This window comes from Galleria mellonella, unplaced genomic scaffold (genome assembly GCF_026898425.1).
Source record: "Galleria mellonella isolate WM207_F2 unplaced genomic scaffold, CSIRO_AGI_GalMel_v1 utg38, whole genome shotgun sequence".
Taxonomy (NCBI): Eukaryota; Metazoa; Arthropoda; class Insecta; order Lepidoptera; family Pyralidae; genus Galleria; species Galleria mellonella.
In genome coordinates this window covers 2,748,645-2,773,577 of record NW_026442090.1, presented here as the reverse complement: position 1 = coordinate 2,773,577, position 24,933 = coordinate 2,748,645, and the positions used below count along the sequence as shown (strand labels likewise).

Below are 24,933 nucleotides of genomic sequence, written 5' to 3'. Positions count from 1 at the left end.
CATGCATAGTCTATTATTGTCTGTAGATTGAGATGGACAATAATCCTAATTACGAAACACATGACCTTTAGAATACTTAGCTATTTATTAATTATACCTACTTATACCAAACCAGCTGACCAGGGTGATAATTGCGGGCTCATTTGATTAAAAAAAACTCCTTATCAACAGCATATAAGGGGTTGTTTTGACATAAAACTTCAAAATTTTTCAGAATATTTGAGATATTTATGGAAGCAGTGTATACGAAATTTTAGACAGAAATAAAAAAATCACATCGTTGGGATGTGAAAATTATATAGTACCTACTAACTTTTCAATCAATATCGTTTCCCAATATGAACAATATTTACTACTAGTATTGTCAATGGATATCGTTATTACTACTTCTTGCTCGTTCTTTGTTTCATCCTGCTTACCCAACGGCGCGGCGAAGGCGCGCCATTCCCTTGCTATACAAATAACAGAAATTTGGTCGCCGCAGCACATTCGCTTTCAGACTCAGTTGCGAGATACTGCCAAATTAAGTGCACATCAAAATAGATTTATTATTAATAAGTTTGTTTATTTATAAATTAATATATTAAGAAAATGAAGGTGCTAATTGTTTTAATTGCATGTGTTGCAAATATTTACGGAAAAGTTGCTCGTGAGTATAACGTTTATTTTATTGTTATCCTTGAGTTTTGTTGTGGGATATATTATAGATTGTCCAAGGAAACATCTGGAGACTACCGTGGATTTAAAAAAAATGTTCTTAGATTTTTGTTTTTTTTTTTCTTTAATAAATTTAATTTTACACTAGCTGTATTTGTGAAGTACTGCGCGTGTGTTTTTCTATAGGTCTAACATATTTTTTTGTAGTAAAATTATCCTACACATTGACGCGGGTTCTATGTTATCTCAACTCGAAATTTTATCAAAATCCGTTCAGTATATTTTGAATGGCGCATGCTTAGGTTTTTGCGTGATGCGTGTACAGACGCTGTTTATTTACAGTTTAATTTACTTCATAGTTTTCAACAACAATGTATGCAACTATGTATAAACGTGTATTCTATAATATTTATTATACTAAACTGTTAAATATGGATTTTTTCTCTTCTAAAATCATTGCCAAGTATTATTAAAGAAAACAGTTCCTATTACATGGGACAAAAAAAATTACAATAAAAAATCTAAGCGTCAAGTTGTATAGAAGGCAGTAAATTTATTTTTGTTTTTCGATCAATATTTCTTAAGGAAAAGTTTTTAGTATTGTATACAAAAAAAGGATGAAAGATCCTCCCTCCCAAAATGATGCTAATAATTTCGATGTCACCTTATATGTATACATGACGTTTTTTGCACAATTAATTAATAATAGAAATTAGAATATTTGTTTATAGACAATTAGTTACAAAATTGTACTGAAATATTATAAATTGAAATTATTTTACTTAACATTTTGAATGAAATAAAAAGATAAAAAGATAAATAAAAGTGGATCAAAGTGATAAACAATTATAATAACAAATAACTTCTTAATCGGTTTAAAAAGACTTGAATATGGAATAAATTTGCATTGTTGACAAATTGAAAAAAACTGTTGTCAATCTAATCACCAATTTGCATTGTAATTAAATGGGATTTGGTGATAAATGTATATTCTCAAAGCGTAAATTTATGATCGGCTGCAATTGTTACCTACATTGTTACTGATGAATAAATAATTATATTAACTTTTCAATTGACTTTTAGAATTCACCGATATTTTTTGCGATTATCTAATACAAAATATTAATAAATTCTGCATGGATTTTTATGATTCACTTTAACAAAAACTTTCAATATTAATTTCAGTGTGTAGGTAATATTATATTTTTGTCACAATAGAGTTGATTTTTATGGAATATATTTTTATATACACGCTATATCGTTTAAGGAAAGAGAGAGTCGAGTTTTATAGGAAAGTATCTTTACATAAATCTCTTACTTTTTCTTAATACATTATCATGATTCGTCTCATGCATGTTGCTTTCGGAAATCCTCGACTCCTCCTAGAATTAGAACACGGTCTATTATGATCGTGATAAATATAAATATAAAATTTAAATTATTCATTATATAATACGTATAGTGGATACTACAATGACCGTAGCAATTTACTGACATCCCATTGATCGGTACCAATTTCTTATTATACAAATCTGGCTATCCAAACGTTTGTTTTCGAGTTTTTCTTCTTTTACATTTACTTTACACTTGCATTGTATTGAATTTTATACACTTAACCGTTTTCCTAGGAATAACAACACTAAACTTTTTTACTTAATATTTTTTGTATTATATTGGTATATTTTGTATATCTGATCGTCATAAGGAACTGGGCCATTCTTTATGGCAGTTTCCTATTGAGTAGATTTCAGTGATGATTTAAGAGGGTCGTTGCTGCCCATCCCTCGACCGTTACATTCCCTTAATCACTTCATACAACATCCACAGGAAAGAAAATGATGGCCCTTCTATACTAGGACTACACGGCACAAAATGGCATACTGGCATAACATACATGATTATTTAACATTATGTCGTAATTTCACTACTTATTCTAAATTACAATCGAAAGATAATCTATTACGAATATGATACAGTGACCTAGATCTTAGTTCTAGTTAATGTTTGAAATTTGCACTGTTCCATAACATAATAGTAAATGTACTTATATTGCGCTTCAATTGTGAGACATTTTAAAATATTAAAAACGAGAATATAGGGCTTTTTAATTAAAAAAAAAATTTACTACACAAAACACGGAACAAATTATTATAATTATGCTTGTGAGTTTATCTTCACAAGCAAATAAGTATGCCAAGTATCTCTCTACTCGTATGATAATGTTCTGTTAATAATTAAACAATAATAAATTATCATTACATAGTATTGTCTAGCAAAAGTATAACTAGGCTGAACACACTGCCGCGTGTCTAGATGACTTTTATATAACAAGGCTTCGAATTATGTATTTGTTTATTTTAATAAAAAATACAGCTTTTGATCTGATTTATTTGTAAAACAGTAGTAGTAGTACATTAAAATGCTTATAATTGCATAAATAAAATGCATTTGAATGTACTACTGTTGTACCGTCTAGCAAAATATAAACTTGGTTGGACACGCTGTCGCGTATCTAGATGACTTTAATATGACTTTCATATAACGAGGCTTCGAATTACGTATTTTTTTTTTCATTTTAATAAAGATACAGCTTTTAATCTAATCTAATGTAAAACAGTACTACATTCAAATGCATTTGTGCAATTACATGCATTTGAGATTGCTGAAAACGTTTCCTATTATCATAAAAAATCTTCATCTACATAGGTCATTGACTTTAGTGCAATAAATATTTATTATTTATGTTATTTAATTAATATATTACGCCGACTCCAATTCATTGGGATAAGGGCAGGAATTATCTAATTGTTTTACTATTATTTTATTTATATAAATTTAGATGTAAAATGTATATAATAAATAATGAATTTTAATACATATAATAAATTGCATTCCGTTGTTTTAAATTTAAGTAAAGTCATTGTCTTCCCTCTGTTTAAGGGGAAAAAAAGCAATTATAATTTTATATCAACCAATATGAAATCGATTCGAAAAAATACAATATCTTGTTGGTTACCAATATTTCGTAAATAATTAATTTAATCAATTTAATTATACTTTAATTCTGTCAATACAACTTAAAAAAAAACTAATTCCCTTTGTATGAGAGCGAATTATACTTTTCCATCTTTTCATGTTTGAAAATAAAAGATAAAATAATTTAAACACACAAAAGCTAAAGAATATAAGCATAATTTAATAAATATATATAAAAAATATATATGTATATATTGACAATGTATTCGTATTTAAAAAAAAACTACTACAATAGTAGAAAAACAAGTAATTGTTAAATTAAATATTGGTCATTTCCATTCACAAATATTTGCATACGAGTATTATTCTAGTCTCGGCCTTCTATTATTGTTAAATAGATAAGTATCGTGTTTTTTTACGAGGAAGTTATAACTTTATTCTTTGGAAATACCTTTTAAGTACTATATTTTATTATGCTTATTCGATGTTAGTATTGTTCTTATATATATATATATATATATATATATATATATATATATATATATATATATATATATATATATATATATATATATATATATATATATATACATTTTATATTATATATATTTTTTATATATATTTTTTTGTATGTCTTACATTTTTATAAATTATATTATTAGATTCTAGTTGCTTACTTTGAATTCTTAGTATCTGAAATGAAGTAATTTGCTGCGAATAAAATCTTTTAATATTTTATTAAATCATGCATCGACACGCTGTGTTTGATCATTATTAAAATCAAATAGCTAAAAATTTTAATACTCAATTCTTCAATTACTAATACTGTTTATTTTAGTGTTAAAATTTACACGGATACATTTTAAAAAATAATAATTACTAATAAAAAAAATCCCATATATAGCTCAATTACTTAAACCAAAATGTAATGTGTAAGGTTATTATAATTCAGAACTACTCGACACGAGCCAATTTACGAATGTTCTAAATTGACCTGGTCGATCGTTCAATCTTTCAAATTTTTTGTACGTATATCTATTTTATATAAGTAAAACTTTATCCTGTCATAGAGAATGTAACATTTTTTGTAACTTTAAAATTAGAACAGCTTAAATATAGCCTTTTAGACTGATATTAGATCAATAAATACAAGAACATAAATAAATTTTGACTACTTAGTAGCTAAAGTTTACTTTCGCAGATTTAGTGCAGTTCCAAGGTTGTTCGCTGTTAATCTAACGCCATTCAAGGAAGTCTAGTTCTTAAACTCTCGTATGTGGGACAAGTCTTAAATACAAATTACATACATACATTACGTAGCCATACTCAATGTTTATAATTAACGTCTTTTGTATGCTCCTTATATAATATTCTATATATAAATGTATGACCTTTTGTTTTATATATTTTATTATTTATGATACGTATAAATTCGTTACGTGACTTGATTGTCCATATGTATCTTATCTATACTAATATAACAAAGAGGAAATATTTGATTGTTTGTTTGTAATGGATAAACTCAAAAATTACTGAACCTATTTTAAAAATTCTTTCATCTACAAAAAGCAATATTACCAGCGAGTAATATAGATAATATAATATTTTAAAAAACTCTACCTACCCGTGCGAAACCGGGCTGGATCGTTAGTGTATAATTAAAGAGGTTTTAGGAAAGTTACGGAGGTTTTACGTTATCCATATATATAATAATGAGCAATCAGTCATTTGTTAATCTAAATCATTATCATATCAGCCCTTAACCGTCCATTGCTGAACATAACCCTCCCCCTTGGGGGGTTTTGCCAGTAGTTGTCACGCTAGGCAGCCGGACAACTCGGCAACCGCAGTCAGGCTTTAGAAATATTTTAAGAGGGACACTGCTGTCCGTCCCTTGCCGTCCCTTAGTCGTCTTTTGCGACACTCACGGGAAAGGAAGGGGTGGCCTATTCTATACCAGGAACACACGGCCCGTTAATTTTAATAGTTTTATATAATCTTATGTCATTTTTTCCCATTAACTTTTAGGAAGTTTTAAATTTCATATGTAAATAAAAAAAATTATTTACTATGGTTTTTTTTTAATTATACCTGCTGTTTATATTTATTTTTTTATCATTACTTCAAATTCTACAAGTAATAATTTTCAGTAATCCTTACTAATATTATAAATGTAATGTTACCGCATAGCACCTTAACAGCTAACCCAATCACTATAAATTTTGGTATACACGTACTATATGGGACGGACAAGGATGTGCGCTACTTTTTATCTCTGTCATAATTAACAGAGTGTCCGCAATATGTTAATACGTGCGTTGCGTATAAAAAGTTATAACTTTATAAGATTAATTGTGTATTGTGGAAAAAGAAATCAACGTGTAGCGACGAAGAAATGTGACAATGCTCTTTTTCATTCACACCTAATCCAAATTTTAAATAGACAGTATTAGTAGTTACTTAGATATAACGCGGTGACAAGTATACAGAAGGATAGACGAAGTTACAACCATAGGACCTAAAACCATTAAAATATAGTATAAGTATATAAAGGTTACGTGAATATGTTTTTGATTTTTAATTATTCAAGTTACAAACAATAACTGTATAATGACATATGATAATAAAAGTGTATAGTTACGTATTGAATGGAAGAATAATAAGGGCAAGGTGGTTCCAGTCATTGAGAATGTTAGGCGGCATTATGGAGAAATAACGACAAATAATAATATAGTCTATGGTCATAGTCTATGATCAGTTATATCATTATCTGTAGATATGAGCTATGAAATCATATTGCGAAACTGGATGTTGGTAACAATTACTTTTTAATAGTCCTAAAAAATAGAGGTCTCAATTCTACTTTTTTTTGTGCATGTTATGCGACATTTGCGACAATTGTGAATCGATGATGATAATGCTTTTTAAGGGTCTCTTCTTATTTTGTTGTATGTTGTTTTATTATTAAGATTTAATAATATTGCTTACAACAACATGGTTTTCTCTTGCCCGCCGGATGATGTGTGGGTGGGCGAGGTAGGGGCCTCGGGGCGTACACCATTACCCCGGCTTCTACTCTGGAGACGACGACCTCCGGGTCACTGGGTTTGCAACCGGCATACACTGTTGGTCTGTGTATGCCGGCGTGGTGTCTTATAATGTTGCTTTGATACTTTGACAGTAAATTCAAACTATAGATGTCACGCATGTCATCTTAAGCAGTATTCCATTATCATACATTGTTGTGATACTACAATGTTTTAATTATTTTCGAGCAGAACACGTTGTGTTTAATTGAGATAATAAATGTATTGGTGTTACGGAACTTCCTCTATAGTTAAAATTTAAGACTGTTACTTTTAGAAAAGCGACTTTAATACTTCGACTGTAAATTCGAATGAGATGCATAAATGGTTGAGCAAATGCATTATTCGTTTACTTCTAGAATGAATTTCTATTTTAATAATTAAAATCTGCGCTTCAGGATTTGCATTTAATAAATATTAAATGCAACTCATGAAGCGCAGATTTTACCATTGTCTATAGAAATCATTAAACTTTTAGATCCTTTTATATTTAAATAATATTCATAATATTATTAGATGATACCAGATTTGTATGATGTACTGATCAGAGATTCAATTTATAGAAATTAAAAATTAACTTACTATCGGAACAATAGGTGTAATATTTAACAATATTACTAATTAAATAGATTATGTACGTAATTATATTCAATTTTGTTTATTTTATAAATTATTTATTTTTATTTAACAATTTTTCCATTCTGTGACAATTAAGTCAATTAATTTATTTTATGTACATTTATTTTTAGAATACTTGTAATACAAATAATCTAGATGTTTCGTAAATAATAATTGTTTGTTTTTTATTTTGTAGCGGATTACTTCCCAGCATGTAAAAGGAGTGACCCTCAAATAAACAAATGCATCTTAGACGGAATAGAAGCCATGAGGCCATACCTTGAAAAAGGTATACCCGAAGTCAACATCCCTCCTATTGAACCTTTCACTGTACCTACTTTGAAACTAGACAGAAATGTTCCTAATCTCAGACTGAAAGCTACTATAAAGCAGGCTAAAGCATTTGGAGCTAGCAATTTCAAGATCGAAAAGCTAAAGTAAGTTTTTTTTTTTTCATAATAAACTTTATTAATTAATTAACTTAATTTAATTATTTACGGTTCTTCAGAGTTTTTAATGTGCTCATAATGCCCTTAATACTCGTATTACAGGTGTTTATAGGCTACGGTGATATACTTTCTTACCATTAGGCGGGCCGTACGCTTACCACCTCAGTGGTGTAAATAAATTCGTAAATTATGCAATAATAGAACAGCAAACAAGCTAACGACCCACCTTATGGAAAGCAATCACCTATAGATATGAGTAGTACCATGGATATCATTGTATACTGTGATTTAAATTATTTCTTTCCATCCTAAGGTTGCCTGGAAGAGATCGCTGTATAGCAATAAGACCGTCCATTGTTGTCTCTTTATTTTGCTTTTATGTAATTCAGTTTATGTAATTAATTATTTATTTCGTTTGTGTGCATATTGTAATTTTTATAATCTGTGTCATTTTTTAAAGGGAACAAAAAAGTCTTTTCATTCATTCATTTATTTATACTCTGGTGTCCATAGTAGTAACATAGTAGTATCATAGTAACATTGTATAAAAATACCTATTAATATATATATATATATATATATATATATATATATATATATATATATATATATATATATATATATATATGTGTGTGTAATATTTTACTCTAAAATCAAAACAGTTTTTTTTTGTTTTCGTGCACTTTTTTTTCTTACTAAAATCATCCGTGCTTGTTATCTGCATGAATTGGAACCTATTATGCTATTAAAAAATAAATACAGCATGAATTATTTCTCAGAAAATATATACAATACAAAAAAAAAATAATGTAAAAACTTAGTAGCTAATATAATTAAGAAATTAAATATCTATCTACGTATATATTATATACTGATTTGTTTTGATTGAAAATTTCAGACTCAATCTAAATAACAAGTACGCGGCTGAAGTAAAAGTTACACTCCCCAAGTTGATGGTCATCGCTGATTACGACGTCCAAGGTTCCCGGCTGCTCACTCTTGACATCAACGGGAAAGGAAGACTCAAGGGAAATTTCAGTAAGAGTTTTAATATTTTTAAACCACTCAACGAAAGAAGCATATTCTCAGTTCGTTTGTTTTTTTTTGCAACTGTGTTACGTAAATAAGTTGCCAATACTGGACCAATTTTTATCAATTCTCATCATCAACATATCAGCCTTTAACTGTCCACTGCTGAACATAGGCCTCCCCTTATTGTGGGATTTTGCCAGTTGTTGCTATGCTGGGTAGACAGGTTGGCAACCACAGTTATGGTTTTGATGATGTTTTAAGAGGGACGCTGTCGTCCATCTCTCGATCATTAAGCTAAGGGAGCTAAGTCAAGGGAGTCGCCTCTTAGGACACCCATAGGAAAGGAAAGGTCGGTCCATTCTTTGCCGGGACCACATAACATGATATTGAGTTATGTTTGTAAGACTGTTAAAGAAATAAATTTTTATTTTTATTGTAATGGGTAGAATTTGCCTCCGTGTTGGTCCCATATTCATTTTGTAACGATTGTATGTTTAAAAATTTTTTGCACTGCAAAAATTGCTTCTTGTAAAGCAAAATACATTTATAAAATATACAATTTACAAAATAAGGATAATGACTACAAATTGAACTATATTTTTCTTTTTTTTATACAACATCTATGTTTCTTTACAAGCTGAAATACGAGTACCATCTGATTAATGGTGGCAACCATAATCTATAGACATTTATAGTATTATGGAATTTACAAATTATATTACATTGTAAGTTGATTTTAACGATTATTATTTTTTAATCGTTAAATACTAATTTAATTAATAAAAACTGACTAATTTAAGACATAGTTGTGAAACTCTGATATGGAATGTTATTTACTATGCAAGGGTTAACAAAACTAAATCATTCAAGGTGTCGACACACTACTTAAAAACCGACTTATTAAGTCAATGCGTTATACCTACTCAATGTAGGTACCTATTTCCTTTGTTACCTCACACGCAATCCGAAACGTACTTCCATAATAAGTACATATCGTATACCTCTAAATAGTGTCTTCTTACAAACGTATTGCCAAAATCAAGCCAACTTTTTTTTATCGTTGTTTGACCACTAAGTTCGTACAGATTGATGATTTGTTATTACTTGACAAAGTTCAAATAAGTATTTAATTCGGGCTTTTTTCAAGCAGAGATACCTGTAACACTGTGACTTTTGCATGATTTTTTTTTCTGTATTCATACAAGTAATTTTAACATGTAAGTATCTTTATTGATTTTAAACTATTGTCAACAGCCGGCATAACAGTAGTAGCTAAAGGTGTAGCTAAAGCAATAGAGAAGGAAGGAGTGGAGTATCTTCAGGCAGAAAAAGTTATTACTAAAGTGAGAATCAATAATGCACAAGTAGCAGTCGATGACGCCGACAGACCTCTTGTTGGTGAGTTTTTGATTTCTTATAGAGAATTTAGCATTTAGAAACTGAATGGATGTAGGTACTGAGAAGGAATTGCACTTATTGGCTCATTTGCTTTTAAGATTATTTTTTATGGGGTTAACAATATATTTGAAACATATATTCTCTCTACCTACTGTCCAAAGAGCTTATTGATGATATGGATATTTACATGTCTTTTGTCTCAATTATGATCCAGTAGAATGTAATATATTTAGCATCAGCAATCAGCGGTTAAGTTGCATTTTAAAAGGCCATTAACGCTGCATTTTGCGCATATATTTTTTAAAATATATGCGCAAAATGCAGCGTTAACATAATTTTTTTTATACCATGAAGGTGGTAAACAAACACAGCCTTTGTAAACGGTTACTGTAACCTATGATTGACTGCAACACTAGGGGTGTTACGTACGCGTTGCCGACCCTAAAAAAACCTAAATAAAGGGTATATTAAAACAAAAATTTTGAAAATCCCCATACTGTATCTTTAGGGAAAATCTCGGCAGAGTTCATTCCATAACATGAGCGTTCGCGGAAGAAAATTCCTTTGAAGCATAGTCGCTAGTCAGGCCGATTTCTAGAAGATTAATACAATTACTGTACATAAATAATTTAAAACAAAGGTAACTAAAGGTTTATGACAAGAGATAGATATCACCATAGATATGCACAGAATACACTGTGATATAGAAAACCTGTGGTACTCCCGGTAATCTAAAAATATAAAATAAGTTAATTACTCAATACTTTCTATTCAGGTGCCTCTACAGCTACCTTCTTCAACGCCAGCCCAAGAATTGTGCTTGACGTCATCGGCCCACTGATAGACGAGACCAGCGCAGCTATTGCTAAGAAATACATTAACAAAATCCTGGGCTCAATACCTATTAAAGAAGTATTGATAGACGATGAACCTGCAGCATAAGTACAAATTAGAGTTAAGTCTGACTACGTGGTAAAAGATTATAAGCCCTATAGCAATAGTCTTAACACTTGCATTTCATTGTTATCGTTAGAGGGATACATGTGCCCATTACCTCGAGATATCGCAAGTGTTTTATGTATTTATTTATTATTTTAAGATAATGAATAGTATAGGTAATATTTTTGGAGAACATAAGGGAGTTTGCTGTAACGATCTCCAAGAATATTACTCCCTTTCTTTCTTTAAATATTTTGATAAAAATAAATAAAAAGAATGTGATAACTAGGTATGTGTTGTTGTTTCAATATTAAAAAAACTGTGGCTGTGTAAAACACAGTCAACAGTCAAATAAATAACTTAGGAAATAATCATCAAAAACAGCTGTTGTAATGTACATATGATGATTATTATTATTATTGTATTGAACATAAATAATTTTAATAAACCATTGATTAATTATAAGATTTCTAAATTTATATCTTTATATCGTACCTAAGTAATGTTTTTGTTTACGAGTCTCTTTCGTAGCTAAAGTAGGATTGTAGATATATTTGTATATATCTAGATATATTTGAGTTTTCACTAATTTTTTTAATTTTTTATGTAACTGTATACGGAAATAATGCTGATTTGTTAGAAGTATAAACCATTTAAAAATTTCACTCCGCCTGAGTTAGCAATGTCGAAAAAAAATTAACATAGTATACACAAGTTGCATTAGTAGGTAGATATATAATTAAATATATATATGCTATTAAATACATATTTAAATATATATTTAATTAAATTATTATCATCGTATCAGCCGTTAACTGTCCACTGCTGAACAAAGGCCGTGTCTTTGGGTAGTTTTGTCAGTAGTGCGGTTGCCAACACGCTTGCTGTTCTTGACAATCGTGTTGGCAACTGCTTTGGTGACGTTTTAAGAGGGGCACTGCTGCTCATCTCTCGACGATACCCACGGAAAAAAAAGAAGTAGCCTATTCTATGCCGGGAGCAAAAAGGTAATTTTTTTATGTTATATTAAAATTTATAAATATTATACAATTTATGAAGTAAACGGGGAAAATATTGCACTGATTTGGACTGAGGCAAGATAATGAAATATTATATTTACAATCGACTTCAAATAGAAGCAAGTTTTCAATTCGGTTGTATTTTTTTACCTCGTAACTCCATCAATTGTAAACCGTTTTGATAAATTATTTTTATTCCCTGAAAAGATATACTTACAAATTGGCCTCATAGAAATTTTATCAAAAACTGTTCAGTAGTTTAGCTTTCAAATGAAAATATTTTTTTTATACAACTTAAAATGGCAAACAAGCTGACGGCCCACCTGGTGAAAAGTAGTAACCGTCGCCTATAGACATGAGCAGTACCATGGACATAACATAACTGTTTCGCCCACGATACTCTCCGTGCGTTTCCATTCCTGAGGACTCAGATGTTATTCCTCTGTATGTATGGCGTGAATTTACAGAGGTAAATTTAAAGACGTTAAATTGATTAAACGCGGCTGGACCGTTTTGTTGCGTTGTATTTTTCAGTCAACATTTATTACAATAGTAAATCGCAGGTAAATTTATAAGGAAATGTTGTTTGTATAAAGCTATAAGTACCTATTTATATTGTTAATATTGTTATTGTATAATTTATTAGCAATTCCGTGATCCGTAGTTTTAAGGCATAGACTAGAAGTAAATCATTTATACCTTTCTGTTCAAATAACTTACTTCCAATTTATCACAGTGCAATTGTCAATTAAATTTTTTCATGTAGCCTCTATGGTTGATTATTCTTAATGTATATTACAGCTTAGATTACAGCCATAGCTACTTTAATAACTTTATTTTTAATACAATTTATAATAAAATGTATTATGTTTCACTATTTTATATTTATGATTGAAAATAAAAAAAATAACACAAATAACATTTGACTTTTTCTTTTTTAAAACAAAAATATACCATCATATTTAAGTATATTATATAATAATATTCATAATAATAAATTATTGAGTTATAAATTATAATTTATAATTCCATATTCCATTATCAACCCATAAAAAAAACATACTACATCACATAATAGTACCTAAATGTAGACTGCCAGTAATCATGTACTCGTAATAACATGAATAGAACATACCTACTGTGAGATCCAACAACGCATCAATAGTTGGACGAATTTTTGGAAAATTCAATTTTGGTGGAATTAAATTCATTCTATTAAATGTCATTTTAACTGACTGCATTTAGAGCGGTTTTTGACATTCTGACATGTAATAGTAATAATTCGAAAGTATAATAGCCACCGACACCTTTTATCATCGCACCGTTCGCCATCGAAAGGGAATTCATCCCCACACACTTAAACCTAAATGATCACGTACAATGCAGTTTCAGAGAAATTTTCTCCCACGAACACTCAGACTGTGGAATGCCGAAGTTTTCCCTAGAGTATGGGGTTCTTTAAAAAGGATACACTACGGTTTTTTTATGGTGGGCAACATGTACGTGACACCCCTGGTGTTACAGGCATCTATAGGCTACAGTGACCGTTTATCAGATGGGCTGTATACATGTTTGTCACCTTTGTGGTATAAAAAAAAATGGCTGTTTAGGGATAGCTGAGGTAGCTGTCGATAGTGAGTTAGTAAAATTTACATAATTTCAATACACTTAGACGCTCAGTATTTTCTTAACGATCAAGTTGTTCATGACACCATATTTCTTTTTTTATTGTACTCGAGATTCTTGCATACTAAATCCTTACTAATATTATCAATGTGAAAGTGAGGTCGTTTGTTACCTTATAGCACCTTAACGGCTTAAGAATAAAACCTACTTTTTACTTGGTCAGTAAATGCATACCAGTCACGGGAACAAAGTCGCTGGTACAAGCTAGTATAAAATAAATAAATAAAAATTTCTCTCCAATTGTAATATACCTAAAAGATTTAAGGAAAAATATAAGTACTTAAGTTTGTATTTATGTATTATTACGATAATATGATATGAAGGTACACTTACCTTTTTGCATATAAAATTCGTTAAATATTTTTGTTACATTCAATTTACTTTTAGGTCTTCTTAAAAAATGCATAAAGTAATTACACATATAAGCTTACAACTTGTATGGGACAAGGTTAACATGTAAGCATACAGAGTGCATGGGTCAATATAATTTGCAAGCATATGATATGCATGAGGTGAGATTATATGCAAAATAATATGAAATACATGAGTTACATTTACATTAAAACATAACGATGTATAAAATAATAAAATACAATGGACAAAACGTGAATACTAATTAAAATTACGATCTTTATTTTAAGTATTCGCAATAGAATCTATAGATATACAATCTGTAAAAAATAAATATTATTTTAAATAAACTATTTAACATGCAAGATTTCTATAAAGAAGAACATTGTAGTGACGTTGTAAATATTTCTAGTGACCTCTCCTCGGGCCTACAAAGCGAGGTTGCATATTCCACATATATGGCATGCACTGGCTACTAGTCCATACCTTTTATAAAGGCATATTTTTTCATCTAAAATCCTAGAACTAGTTCAGTTACTGGAGATTGCTCAACCATGTTGCTAAAGTTTATCCTGTTGGTATTTTATTTCTATCAAGTGAATGGAAGACGGGTGGAAACAAATAAGACTTATTTTAACAATGCGGACAAATCAAGTAAGTACATATTCATAATTCTGATCACTGCACCACTTTTGTTTTGATTATTATGAGATAGCCTGGAATAAGATCGTAGCTATAATAAGTTAGAAGTTAACATTTATTCTTATTGTAAACAATTTTAACTAGTTTGAAACTTTATTCTCTTTGCTGTGATAGGTCTGTCTGAAAGTAGACAGATATTTCATCTCTTTCTCCCTTTATTAACAAAGTTAATAATATTATAGTATATATGCAGAACGAAGTCGGATATTCAATGTACTTTAACAATATCTAAGTTAGTTCTTCACTAGTCAATAACTGTGATGATACCTATAATATTTTGTTAATTTCTTGGAAAGTGACACCGTCGGTATGCCACTACAGTGACCCGAATGTTGCGCAGTGCATTCAACGCATGGCTGAACAAGCAAGGCATCTCCTCGCTCAAGGGGTACCGTCGATAGGTATACAGCCATTGGAACCACTCAAAGTCCCAAGCATCAGGTTACGGCAACACAACGCCCCGAAAAACGCATTCAAATACGACGCTTGGCTCTCAGATATCGTATTGGATGGGCTAACGAATTTCTCCTTCAATAAATTAGAGTAAGTATCTAATTATTATAATACTAGTTGTTACCTGTGACTTCGTCCGCGTGACCATAGCCTATATCCTTCTTCATCTCATATAGTACATGTATAATAAATTTAATAATGATTGTTGTTAAAGCGCTATAAAGGAACAAATAAGCAAATCCACTTTCATAATTATAACAGTAGTAAGTATTTGTCGTATAAGACACGAGATATCAAACAATATCTGCGGGCATAACCCAGAACATTCATATCCGAGCTAATTTAGAAAATTTCGTTTCCTATGTTCCATATGTATGGTTCCATCATTATTATCATCATATCAATTGTTAGCCTTCCCCTACTGTATATAGACCTCCACCTATTAGGGGGTTTTGTCAGTAGTTGTCACGCTTGGCAAGCATGTTTGCAACCGCAGACAGGCCTTAAGATACGTTTTAAGAAGGACATTGCTTCCCATCCCTCGACTATAAGTTCCCTTAGTCGCCTATTAGAAAGAAGAAAGAAAGAAAGACTTTCTTTGATACCTAAGAGGAAAAAATGGGTGATCTATTCTATGCTAGGACACACACGTTCAGTGTATGGTACGGTATTGTTTATTTGAAAGTTGAAATTTGTTCCAGTGTTTACCCAGAGGAAATGAAAGTAACAGCGAATATAAGTCTGCCTAAACTCGATGTGTCTGCAGACTACGTGATACTTGGGAGCTTTCAAATGTTACCCGTCGAATCCACTGGGAAACTGTCAGCAAATTTTAGTGAGTGATCATTATTTTTTAAATTAGGATTAATTATTATTAATATTTTTTTTTTGTCTATACATATAAGGAAATTGTAACCACTGTGCTGTGTATGCATCGTGTAAAGAAAATTGAGTCGAAATAAAAAAAATATCTATCTATTAAAATAAAATTAATTGTTAACTCTGTTTTTTTATTATTCATTGAAGCCCGAGAATGTTTTTAAAAGTAAAGAATTTAAAAATTATTCGGAAAAATATAAAAATTTTCTTTTTCTGATAAAAAAAATTATCCAATAGGTGGTGGTAGGTCGCCCGCCGCCGTCTGGTAGTTCAAAATAAGAATTGTGTCTACATAAACAGTCGACAGTACTGGCCCTCTAGACAAGCAGCAAGCGAATTTGTAGATAGAATCGACATCGCTAGCGAGTCCGTGAAATAGAATAAAATAGCAATGACGAATGTCTCATTCCAACTCACGGACTTGCTAGTGATGTCGATTCCATCGACGAATTCGCTTGCCACTTGTCTAAAGGGCGTGGTATTATAGAGTTATACAGAGAGAACATATAAGGTAATTGATATCTTCTTTTACAGCGATGTGTACAGCGGCCTTGGTAGCTTTAGGTGCTCGGGTACACAAACGTATGGTGATCAAAGATGCGGATGTCCGTCTACGGTGCACTGGAGCATTAAACGGGAGGCTGGATGAGGCGCATTCTACTACTAACGAAATGGGTTCGTTGGAATAATGCAATAATAATAAACTCTGTATACACATTGTCTCTCATGTAGAAAACTTTAAAATCACGCCGCTAAACATCGTGCTTGTAAACTGTGTTCCCCGAATCCTTTTCTTGGGTATCGTATGAGGTAACTAAGTGAATTTAATAGTCGAGGAATTGCAGCAGCATCTCTACCTAACTGCAATTGCCAACTCGCCTGCCCAGAAAAGGGAGTATTAATAATGCGGACCATCAGTCCTATCGCTAGCAATATACTCTGTCATATCGATCTCGACGTGATCCGCCCTGAAAGCCATCGTGCTGATTTTCAGGTGTATTCATCACGATGAACTAACTGACCTGCCTTTTCATCATTATCCGTCACTGGTGCCCAGCCAGCGTATACCGTTAGCGCAGGCGGGATTATCATTCCATTATCATCCATTACAAACAACCCGCCTGCCAAGCGTGGCAACCTTCCTATGTTCTTATGTTCAACAGTGGACAGGTAATGGCTGATATGATAATCATGCTGTGCTGTAATATTTTTATCCTGCTTTTTATTACCATATCTTCTTCAAACCGAAACAAAATCATGCAAGTACAACTGCTTAGCAAAAGAAATATGAGTGGTATAGAGGTACCCAAGCAATGACACTTGTTCACTGTGAAAGTGTGTTTGTTACCTCTTAGCGATATAGTTAATTAATCGTCATGAAATTTTGTATACACATATTGTTTTGGTCAGAGAAGGACATACATTACTATTGTAACCCGATTATACAAAATATCCCAGTCATGTGGACAAAGTTGCAGGTAAAAGGTGGTATTTGATATTGCTGAAAATCTCTAATATTTTTATTCCTCTAGGGCGTGTATATAAAATGGCTATTTATTTCAGAAATGATCACAGATCACATCATGTCCATGCACACGAGTGAAGTCTTAAAGGAAGTCCAACCCGCTGTGGAGACAGCATTATCTATGGTCTTAGAAGACGTTGCTAATAAGTTCCTGAAGCATATCCCCCCCGAAATGGTCTTTCCTGATTAAACCATTTTTATATTTGCAGTGAGAGCAATATGTAAATATATACATATATATATATATATATATGTATGTATATGTATATATATATATATATATATATATATATATATATATATATATATATATATATATATATATATATATATATATATATATATATATATATATATATATATATATATATATATATATATATATAGCCATTATTCATTAGAATGAAATAATAACTGTATATTTTTAGAAAATTAAAAAAATTTATATTGATTTGTGTAAATATTTTACTTTTAGTTACATATTTATTGACTGTTAAGTTACATGAGTATATTATTGCCTGTAAAATTAGACTTTAAAAAAGGCAACTTATTAAGGGTTTATATCCTTAGAATAGATTTTGTTTGTATAAGCTTATTGTAAATACGTGAAAAAAGCAACTAAGAAAAAAATATTTATAAAATTAATATATTCACAGATTAAATAAAATAATACATCTTTTATTTAATCTGTGAATATATTAATATATATGCAAATATATGTTGATAAATTTGTCATAATTTACATTTTAATTAAATTATTTTACAACAAATTGATATCTTTAAAGAAATTTGCATTTTAAAAGTGACTTATAAATTTCTTTTGGCGAAGGTTTCAACTTGCAAACTCTGTCAGAGGCATTTTGTAGATCGGTCTTGTACTCCTTGGCAAAATGATAAGAAAAAATATATTCGTTATAAAACTATGGCTTGTATTTATTTCAGCGAGTAGATACCTATATTTAAATCCAATATGGCAGGCAAACATCTACCACTAGAATTAATTAGTAGTTTTTGTTTAAATTAATAGTAATAAATTTACTATTGGTCAGAGTCGAATTTGTTACAGTACAAAAAAAAAAAACACTTTTTCATATAATATAAAATTATGTAGTTAGAATAGAGACAAGTGAAGCTTCCTACATGTTCGCAAGTTATGAATAGATACATACTTTTAACTTGGCCCTTTCCTGGCACGTTACCTACTCGGTAAGTAGACGGCCTCTACCATATCTATCTCGGCATATCACTTTCGTAACCCTTCTTTCATTCATTTTTTCCAAGTGACATGTCGCGATAAAATTTATAATCAATTATTTATGCAAATGTACAAAGCAATGGAAACGCAACCTCACGATTGTTACATTAATGACGTAACAGAATCGTAGGCCTGTGACCGCTAAGAGTCGAATTACAACATGCGATTCAAATAAACCGCTATTCAAGTTTGAATTTAACGTTTAACGAAATTGAGGTGAGAATCGATTGCACTTCACTTCTAGGTCGAAGAATTAAAATTATACAATTGTGACGACATCATTAAAAGTGCATGCGGCTTGCATTATCATAGAAGTCTATGTTATTTGGTGACCTTAATGGCCGTTTTCTACGTTGTATTTACATAAAGTCACCGAAAGCTGTGATTATGGTACTTGGTTAATTGTTATTATAACTATATGCGATGTAGCATAATAGCTGACATTTTCTACTTCAATAGAACTCAAATGCGTAAAGTTTAATATTTTTTTTTACGCAACTTAGAATGGCAAACAAGCTGACGGCCCACCTGATGGAAAGTGGTAACCGTCGCCTATAGACATGAGCACTACCATCGATATAATAGAGTATACTGTTTCGCTCATGATACACTCCATGCATTGTTAGTAATCGAGAAGTTAGTTCTCATTGCTATCAATACACCCTATCACGTCGTCCTCCACGCGGTTCCCCCTGGAAACCATCGTGACTAATTTATCATTGAATTCGTCACGATGAGTTAACGAACCTGCCTTTTCATCTTCACCAATTATCGTTCACTGGTGCCCCGCCAACGTAAACAGATAGCGCAGCAGGGGTTACTATTCCGTTATCATCCATAAAAAAGATATCCCCCATCCGTTGCCATTCTTGAGGACTCAGGTGTTATTCCTCTGTACCCTGTAAATTCACTGCCATATCCCATCCTTCAAACCGCAACACAGCCATGAAAACATAACTGCTACACGGTAGAAACACGAATGAGACAGAGGTCCCCAAGCAAACGACTTTTGTACAGTCTCCCTTTAGTAAAATAATGTATTTGACACTTCATTTTCATATGTTTTATTGAATGTTACGTTTTAATATCACAATACTACAATGAAATTTTGTAAAAGTATATTTAGTGTAGTTTTTATTCTGATAAAAACAATATGAACCCAGTCAGTGGTAGGGGTCAAAATGAAATTTGCCGTATCACTAACTATTTAATAAAAAAGAGAAATGTTACAACTATTTATTTCGCAAGAGACGACGAGGCATGCACGTTGTCTTGATAAGATGAGAGATAAAATTAAGATAGTTTCAGAGTTTATATATCACGTTCTGATTAGTATATAATTAATACAATGATTAACTTAACTCATTTATTCATTTCGTTACAATGTGGAAAGTGTTATGTGTAATTGTGTTAGCTAAATCGAGCGTTGCATTCCAGAAAAGTCTGATTAACTGTAAGTAAGCGTCAATTATAAATAAAACTTATGTTACAAATGATTACATAAATAGTTTGATTACTTCCAAGATTTACGTCTATCTGAACATTTTTAGATAATTGTCTAGTATTCAGGATAGAATGGATATTCTATACAATTGTACAATCAATCCTTCTTTTCGTCCCGTTTATTTTTGCAAATAATATGCAGATAATCAAAATAACAAAAATATTAACGATATTATAATTTTAAATATTGATAATATTGATTAAAAAATCAATTAATTGGAGATAATTAAATTCTAAATAATGTACTAAACTGCACAGCTTCACGTACAAGCAATCGACTTTGTACAAAAGTCGATTGCTTGGGTACCTCTGTCCCATTCGTGTTTCAACTGTAAAGCAGTTGTGTTTGCATGGCTGTGTTTCGGTTTGAAGGGTAGGATATGGCGTGAATTTACTGGGTACAGAGGAATAACACCTGAGTCCTCAGGAATGGCAACGCATGGGGGTATGATGGGCAAAATAGTATACTTTGTTATGTCCATGTTACTGCTCATGTCTACGGTTACCACTTTCCATCAGGTGGACCGTCAGCTTGTTTGCCATTCTAAGTTGTATAAAAATATATATATATATATTCGCCAATTATGATTTCTTCTGTCACCGAAAGAATAATTCTTTATTGCATGCAACGGTTTAGTTCCCATGTCTGTTATATATCAATTTTGCCACGATTAAAGTTTCTGTTTGTTTTCTTACTGAGCAAAATCTCAAATTAAAAATTTCTTATTATTTTTATCTGATCTATTAATAAAAATTTATTTATTTAGTCGGTGGTTTCATCTGCCCACGTGAGGAGAAAGCGCTGGGGCGCTGTTTGAGAGATGCACTCAACACTTACATTCCTCGATTAGCTACAGGTATGTATTTGTATCACAAATACAGCACAGAGGACACATAGTTTTAATACCCAGTTTTATAAAATTTATAAATAAAAAGAAATAAAAAGAAATTACAACATCAGGCTAGACTTTATTTATGGCTTCGTGCCTTCTACCTATTTTGTAAAAAAAACTAAGAGCAAACAAAAACAGCCATTGGTGACTCTGGAACAGTAGTGAAAACTACAAACGTTAACATATTGGTAATACTAACTCATAAGATTTTACTCATTTAAGAATCATCCAAAGCGTTTACAGAAGTTTTTAATTCGATATAAATTATTCTGTCTATATTTTTTAATACGATAACTAGTCGAGTAGATAAGACATTTCATATGTATACATATTTTATTAAATTAAGAATAAAAATTAGAAATTTCTTTGAAAAGGTGTACCAGAGTATGGAGTACCGTCATGCGAGCCATTGGAGGTCCCATCTTTGTCAGTGCAACAGTCCACAGGGCCCATCTCGGTGATGTCATCGTACACCGATGTCACCGTGAAAGGACCGTCTTCTATGAGGGTAAAAGATGTTAAGTAAGTTAAAAGTCGACCATTTATTTTACTTATCATTCACAAGATGACATTATTAATGAATAAAAATATTTTTTTTAAAACGTAGTTTTTTAAATTAGTTAATTGATTTGCCTAAACTAACATAGATAAAGAAGAATTGTCCTTGTCTAATGATGCAAAGATATTAATTTAAATTTATCGCATAAAATTGTGCATAATTGAATTTTATTTCTCTGAGTTTAGATACTATACTCTCTAAATACATATGTATTGTTAATTAATATTTGTTTGATTTACTTTAAAAATAACTCTAAGACTGTAAAAAACGTACTAGAGTATAAAAATACAAACATTATATTTATGAATTTATATAGAAAGTATTTCAAGCTTGTACATATATGTTCCTAATACCCATAGTATAAACTTTGTTCAGTTTGAGAAGGATGATATAAACTATCTAGAGTGGAAGCAGACAACAGACACAACCCATTACAGAAGCCTTCGTAGCGACACATGCCGGTAAGGTAAACTCTGTATAAGATGGGCCTGTCTTTGAGCACATTGTGCAGAGTTTATAGTAAGTATACTGAGAACGGTCCAGATATACCGTTCTCAATGTGCTTAAATACAGGCCCATCTTATATAGAGTTTACCAGAGTTTATCAGAAAATTACAGGTATCTTAAACAGCGAGTTATCGCAAGGCAATGTACAAATTTATAAAATAGAGTAAGGCCGGAAGAAGTAAAAAGATCCCAATGGGTTGACGTGTGACAAATTGTGATATGATACTATAAGAAAAATAAAGATAATTCAATGCATACAATTACTTTTTTCATTTCAGAGTACATTCAAAAAAGCACCAAGTAGTAGTAAAGATTCACATTCCTGAGTTAAGAATGAAGGGAAATTACGCTCTTTACGGACAGTTACTGATGCTGCCCATTAAAGGAAATGGAAAATTTACTGCCAAATACGGTAAGTACATAATTGAATTAAAATTAAATATCAAGTTTTGCCGACTCTCAAGATACTTTAAAACAATATTTTTAAAGAAATCCATACATAGTCTCTAAGAATATCCCGGCATGAAGTACATTCCGCAGCTTAAACGTTAGTATTCCTCTAAAACCGTAATGTACGCGATCACTTAATTTTAATTCCCTGCCGATGACAAGCGGTGTAATAATAAAGGATGACTATACGCATAATTTCGAATAACTTCTTAGAACATAATTAATTATACAAGCAGTACAACACACAAAGGGAGGCAAAATCACGCTTTATACTCGTACTTAAGGGTTCGATACCTTCTGAGAACTTGGTATAGTCAACAACTGTCAAACTCGTCTATGAACCGAGAGCCCACAGATCAGAGCAGTATTCCATGAGAGACCGAACTTGTGACTTGTACAACAATGGTCTTTGTCTAGAAATGAAGTACTGTTTCGCTCAATATAGCACCCCAAATTTTTTGGACGCTAATTTGACACCGTCTTCAAGTTGACCTCGGAACTCGATAAGGTTGGAAATGTCGACATCGAGGATCCCAATACTTTTGGATATGGCAACGGATATGTTTTAAAGTTATATAACTACAGTAAAAGGAATTTTTTAGTAATGAACAATTCAATAATTTGGACCACATAAGTACATTTATTGATTGGTTGATTAACAGAAAATTGCACTATTATATTAATTTCTAAAATGCAGTCAATAAAGAATATTTTTCTTTAATGATATTAAAAATATGAAAGTAAGTTCGTTTATTTATTATTCCCACTTGTCTTTGCTCAACCAATCGTCACGACATTTGGCATATATGTACATACTATTTGGGATGGAAAGGAATATAGGCTATCCTCTTATTTAGCTATATTTTTATTCCAATCAATAAATACATCATGATCACAGAGACTAATAATAAATTCTAATATTACAGGTGACATAGATGCTATAATAACCATTACCCTCGGGAAACAGCCTCGGCACAACGACGTAGATGCCCTGAGTTGTGAGGACCTAGACGTCAGATTCAACATCGGGTACGCGTCCATGCAGCTGGATAATCTCTTCGGAGGAGATGAAGAATTAGGTGGGTTTATAATTCTTTTTAATTTATCTAACATTACGGTAGAATATTCAGGGATGGTAACGTGCGCGAGACATCCCTGGCATTGCAGGCGTTCCTAAGCTGCACTAACCGTGTATGCTTGTTTGTCTTCATTGTGCTATAAAAAAATTTGATATGAATACATAAAATAATTCTTAGAATCATTTATATAAATGTGTATACTATTATTGTCAATTTACCCCGACAAAGTATCACCATTGGCGTCACATCGGCGTAAAATTGGGAAATATATCCTGATGTAAGGTACAAGAAAACAGTAAGTCGAATTATTTATTTCTTTTCTTAGTTTGAATCAATGTATTTATCATTAATTCATTATCATCATATCAGCCTTTAATTATCCACTGCTGAACATAATACTCTCCGTTTTGCCAGTTGTTACCACGCTTTGCAGGCGGATTGGCAACCGCAGTTAGGCTTTGAAGATGTTTTGCCAAATGAATATATTATTCTGTTAATTTTTAATGTTAAAAAATGCAATTAATATATCTTAAAATAATTAATTGTTTTAATTATAAAGTAATTAGTAAATTGTACTCTTTCCAGGTAAAACAATGAATATGTTCTTGAACGACAATTGGGAGAAGTTAGCGGACGAATTGAAAGCCCCCATGGAAGAAGCACTGAGAGATTTCTTGAAGCCGCTGGCTGACCACGCTTTTGGCACCCTCAATGCTGATGACATTCTATAGATTCAATATATATATATAGAGAGAGAGAGAGAGAGAGACAAATCTTAAAATAGATTTTTATTAAAGGTACTTATTATAAACTTTAATTAAGACAACACGAATAAAACACAAATCACTAAAGTACTGTACGTAAAGTAAAGTAAAGTACTGTAAGTAATATTTATTTAAATATTTATTTTATGTTAT

General features: G+C 31.2%; 1 protein-coding gene across 1 annotated transcript; it reads left to right on the top strand.

Moving 5' to 3' along the window:
* Positions 1 to 477: 477 nt before the first annotated feature.
* Positions 478 to 24,896, top strand: LOC113517177 (uncharacterized). The gene is made up of 14 exons (XM_052897714.1): positions 478 to 649; positions 7,534 to 7,774; positions 8,685 to 8,824; positions 10,073 to 10,216; positions 10,992 to 11,157; positions 16,068 to 16,201; positions 16,780 to 16,920; positions 17,809 to 17,945; positions 20,394 to 20,478; positions 21,296 to 21,385; positions 21,796 to 21,943; positions 22,766 to 22,899; positions 23,864 to 24,016; positions 24,602 to 24,896. Exons 1-14 carry the CDS (start codon positions 592 to 594, stop codon positions 24,745 to 24,747), a joined length of 1,917 nt encoding a protein of 638 aa, XP_052753674.1. The 5' UTR covers positions 478 to 591; the 3' UTR covers positions 24,748 to 24,896.
* Positions 24,897 to 24,933: the final 37 nt, after the last annotated feature.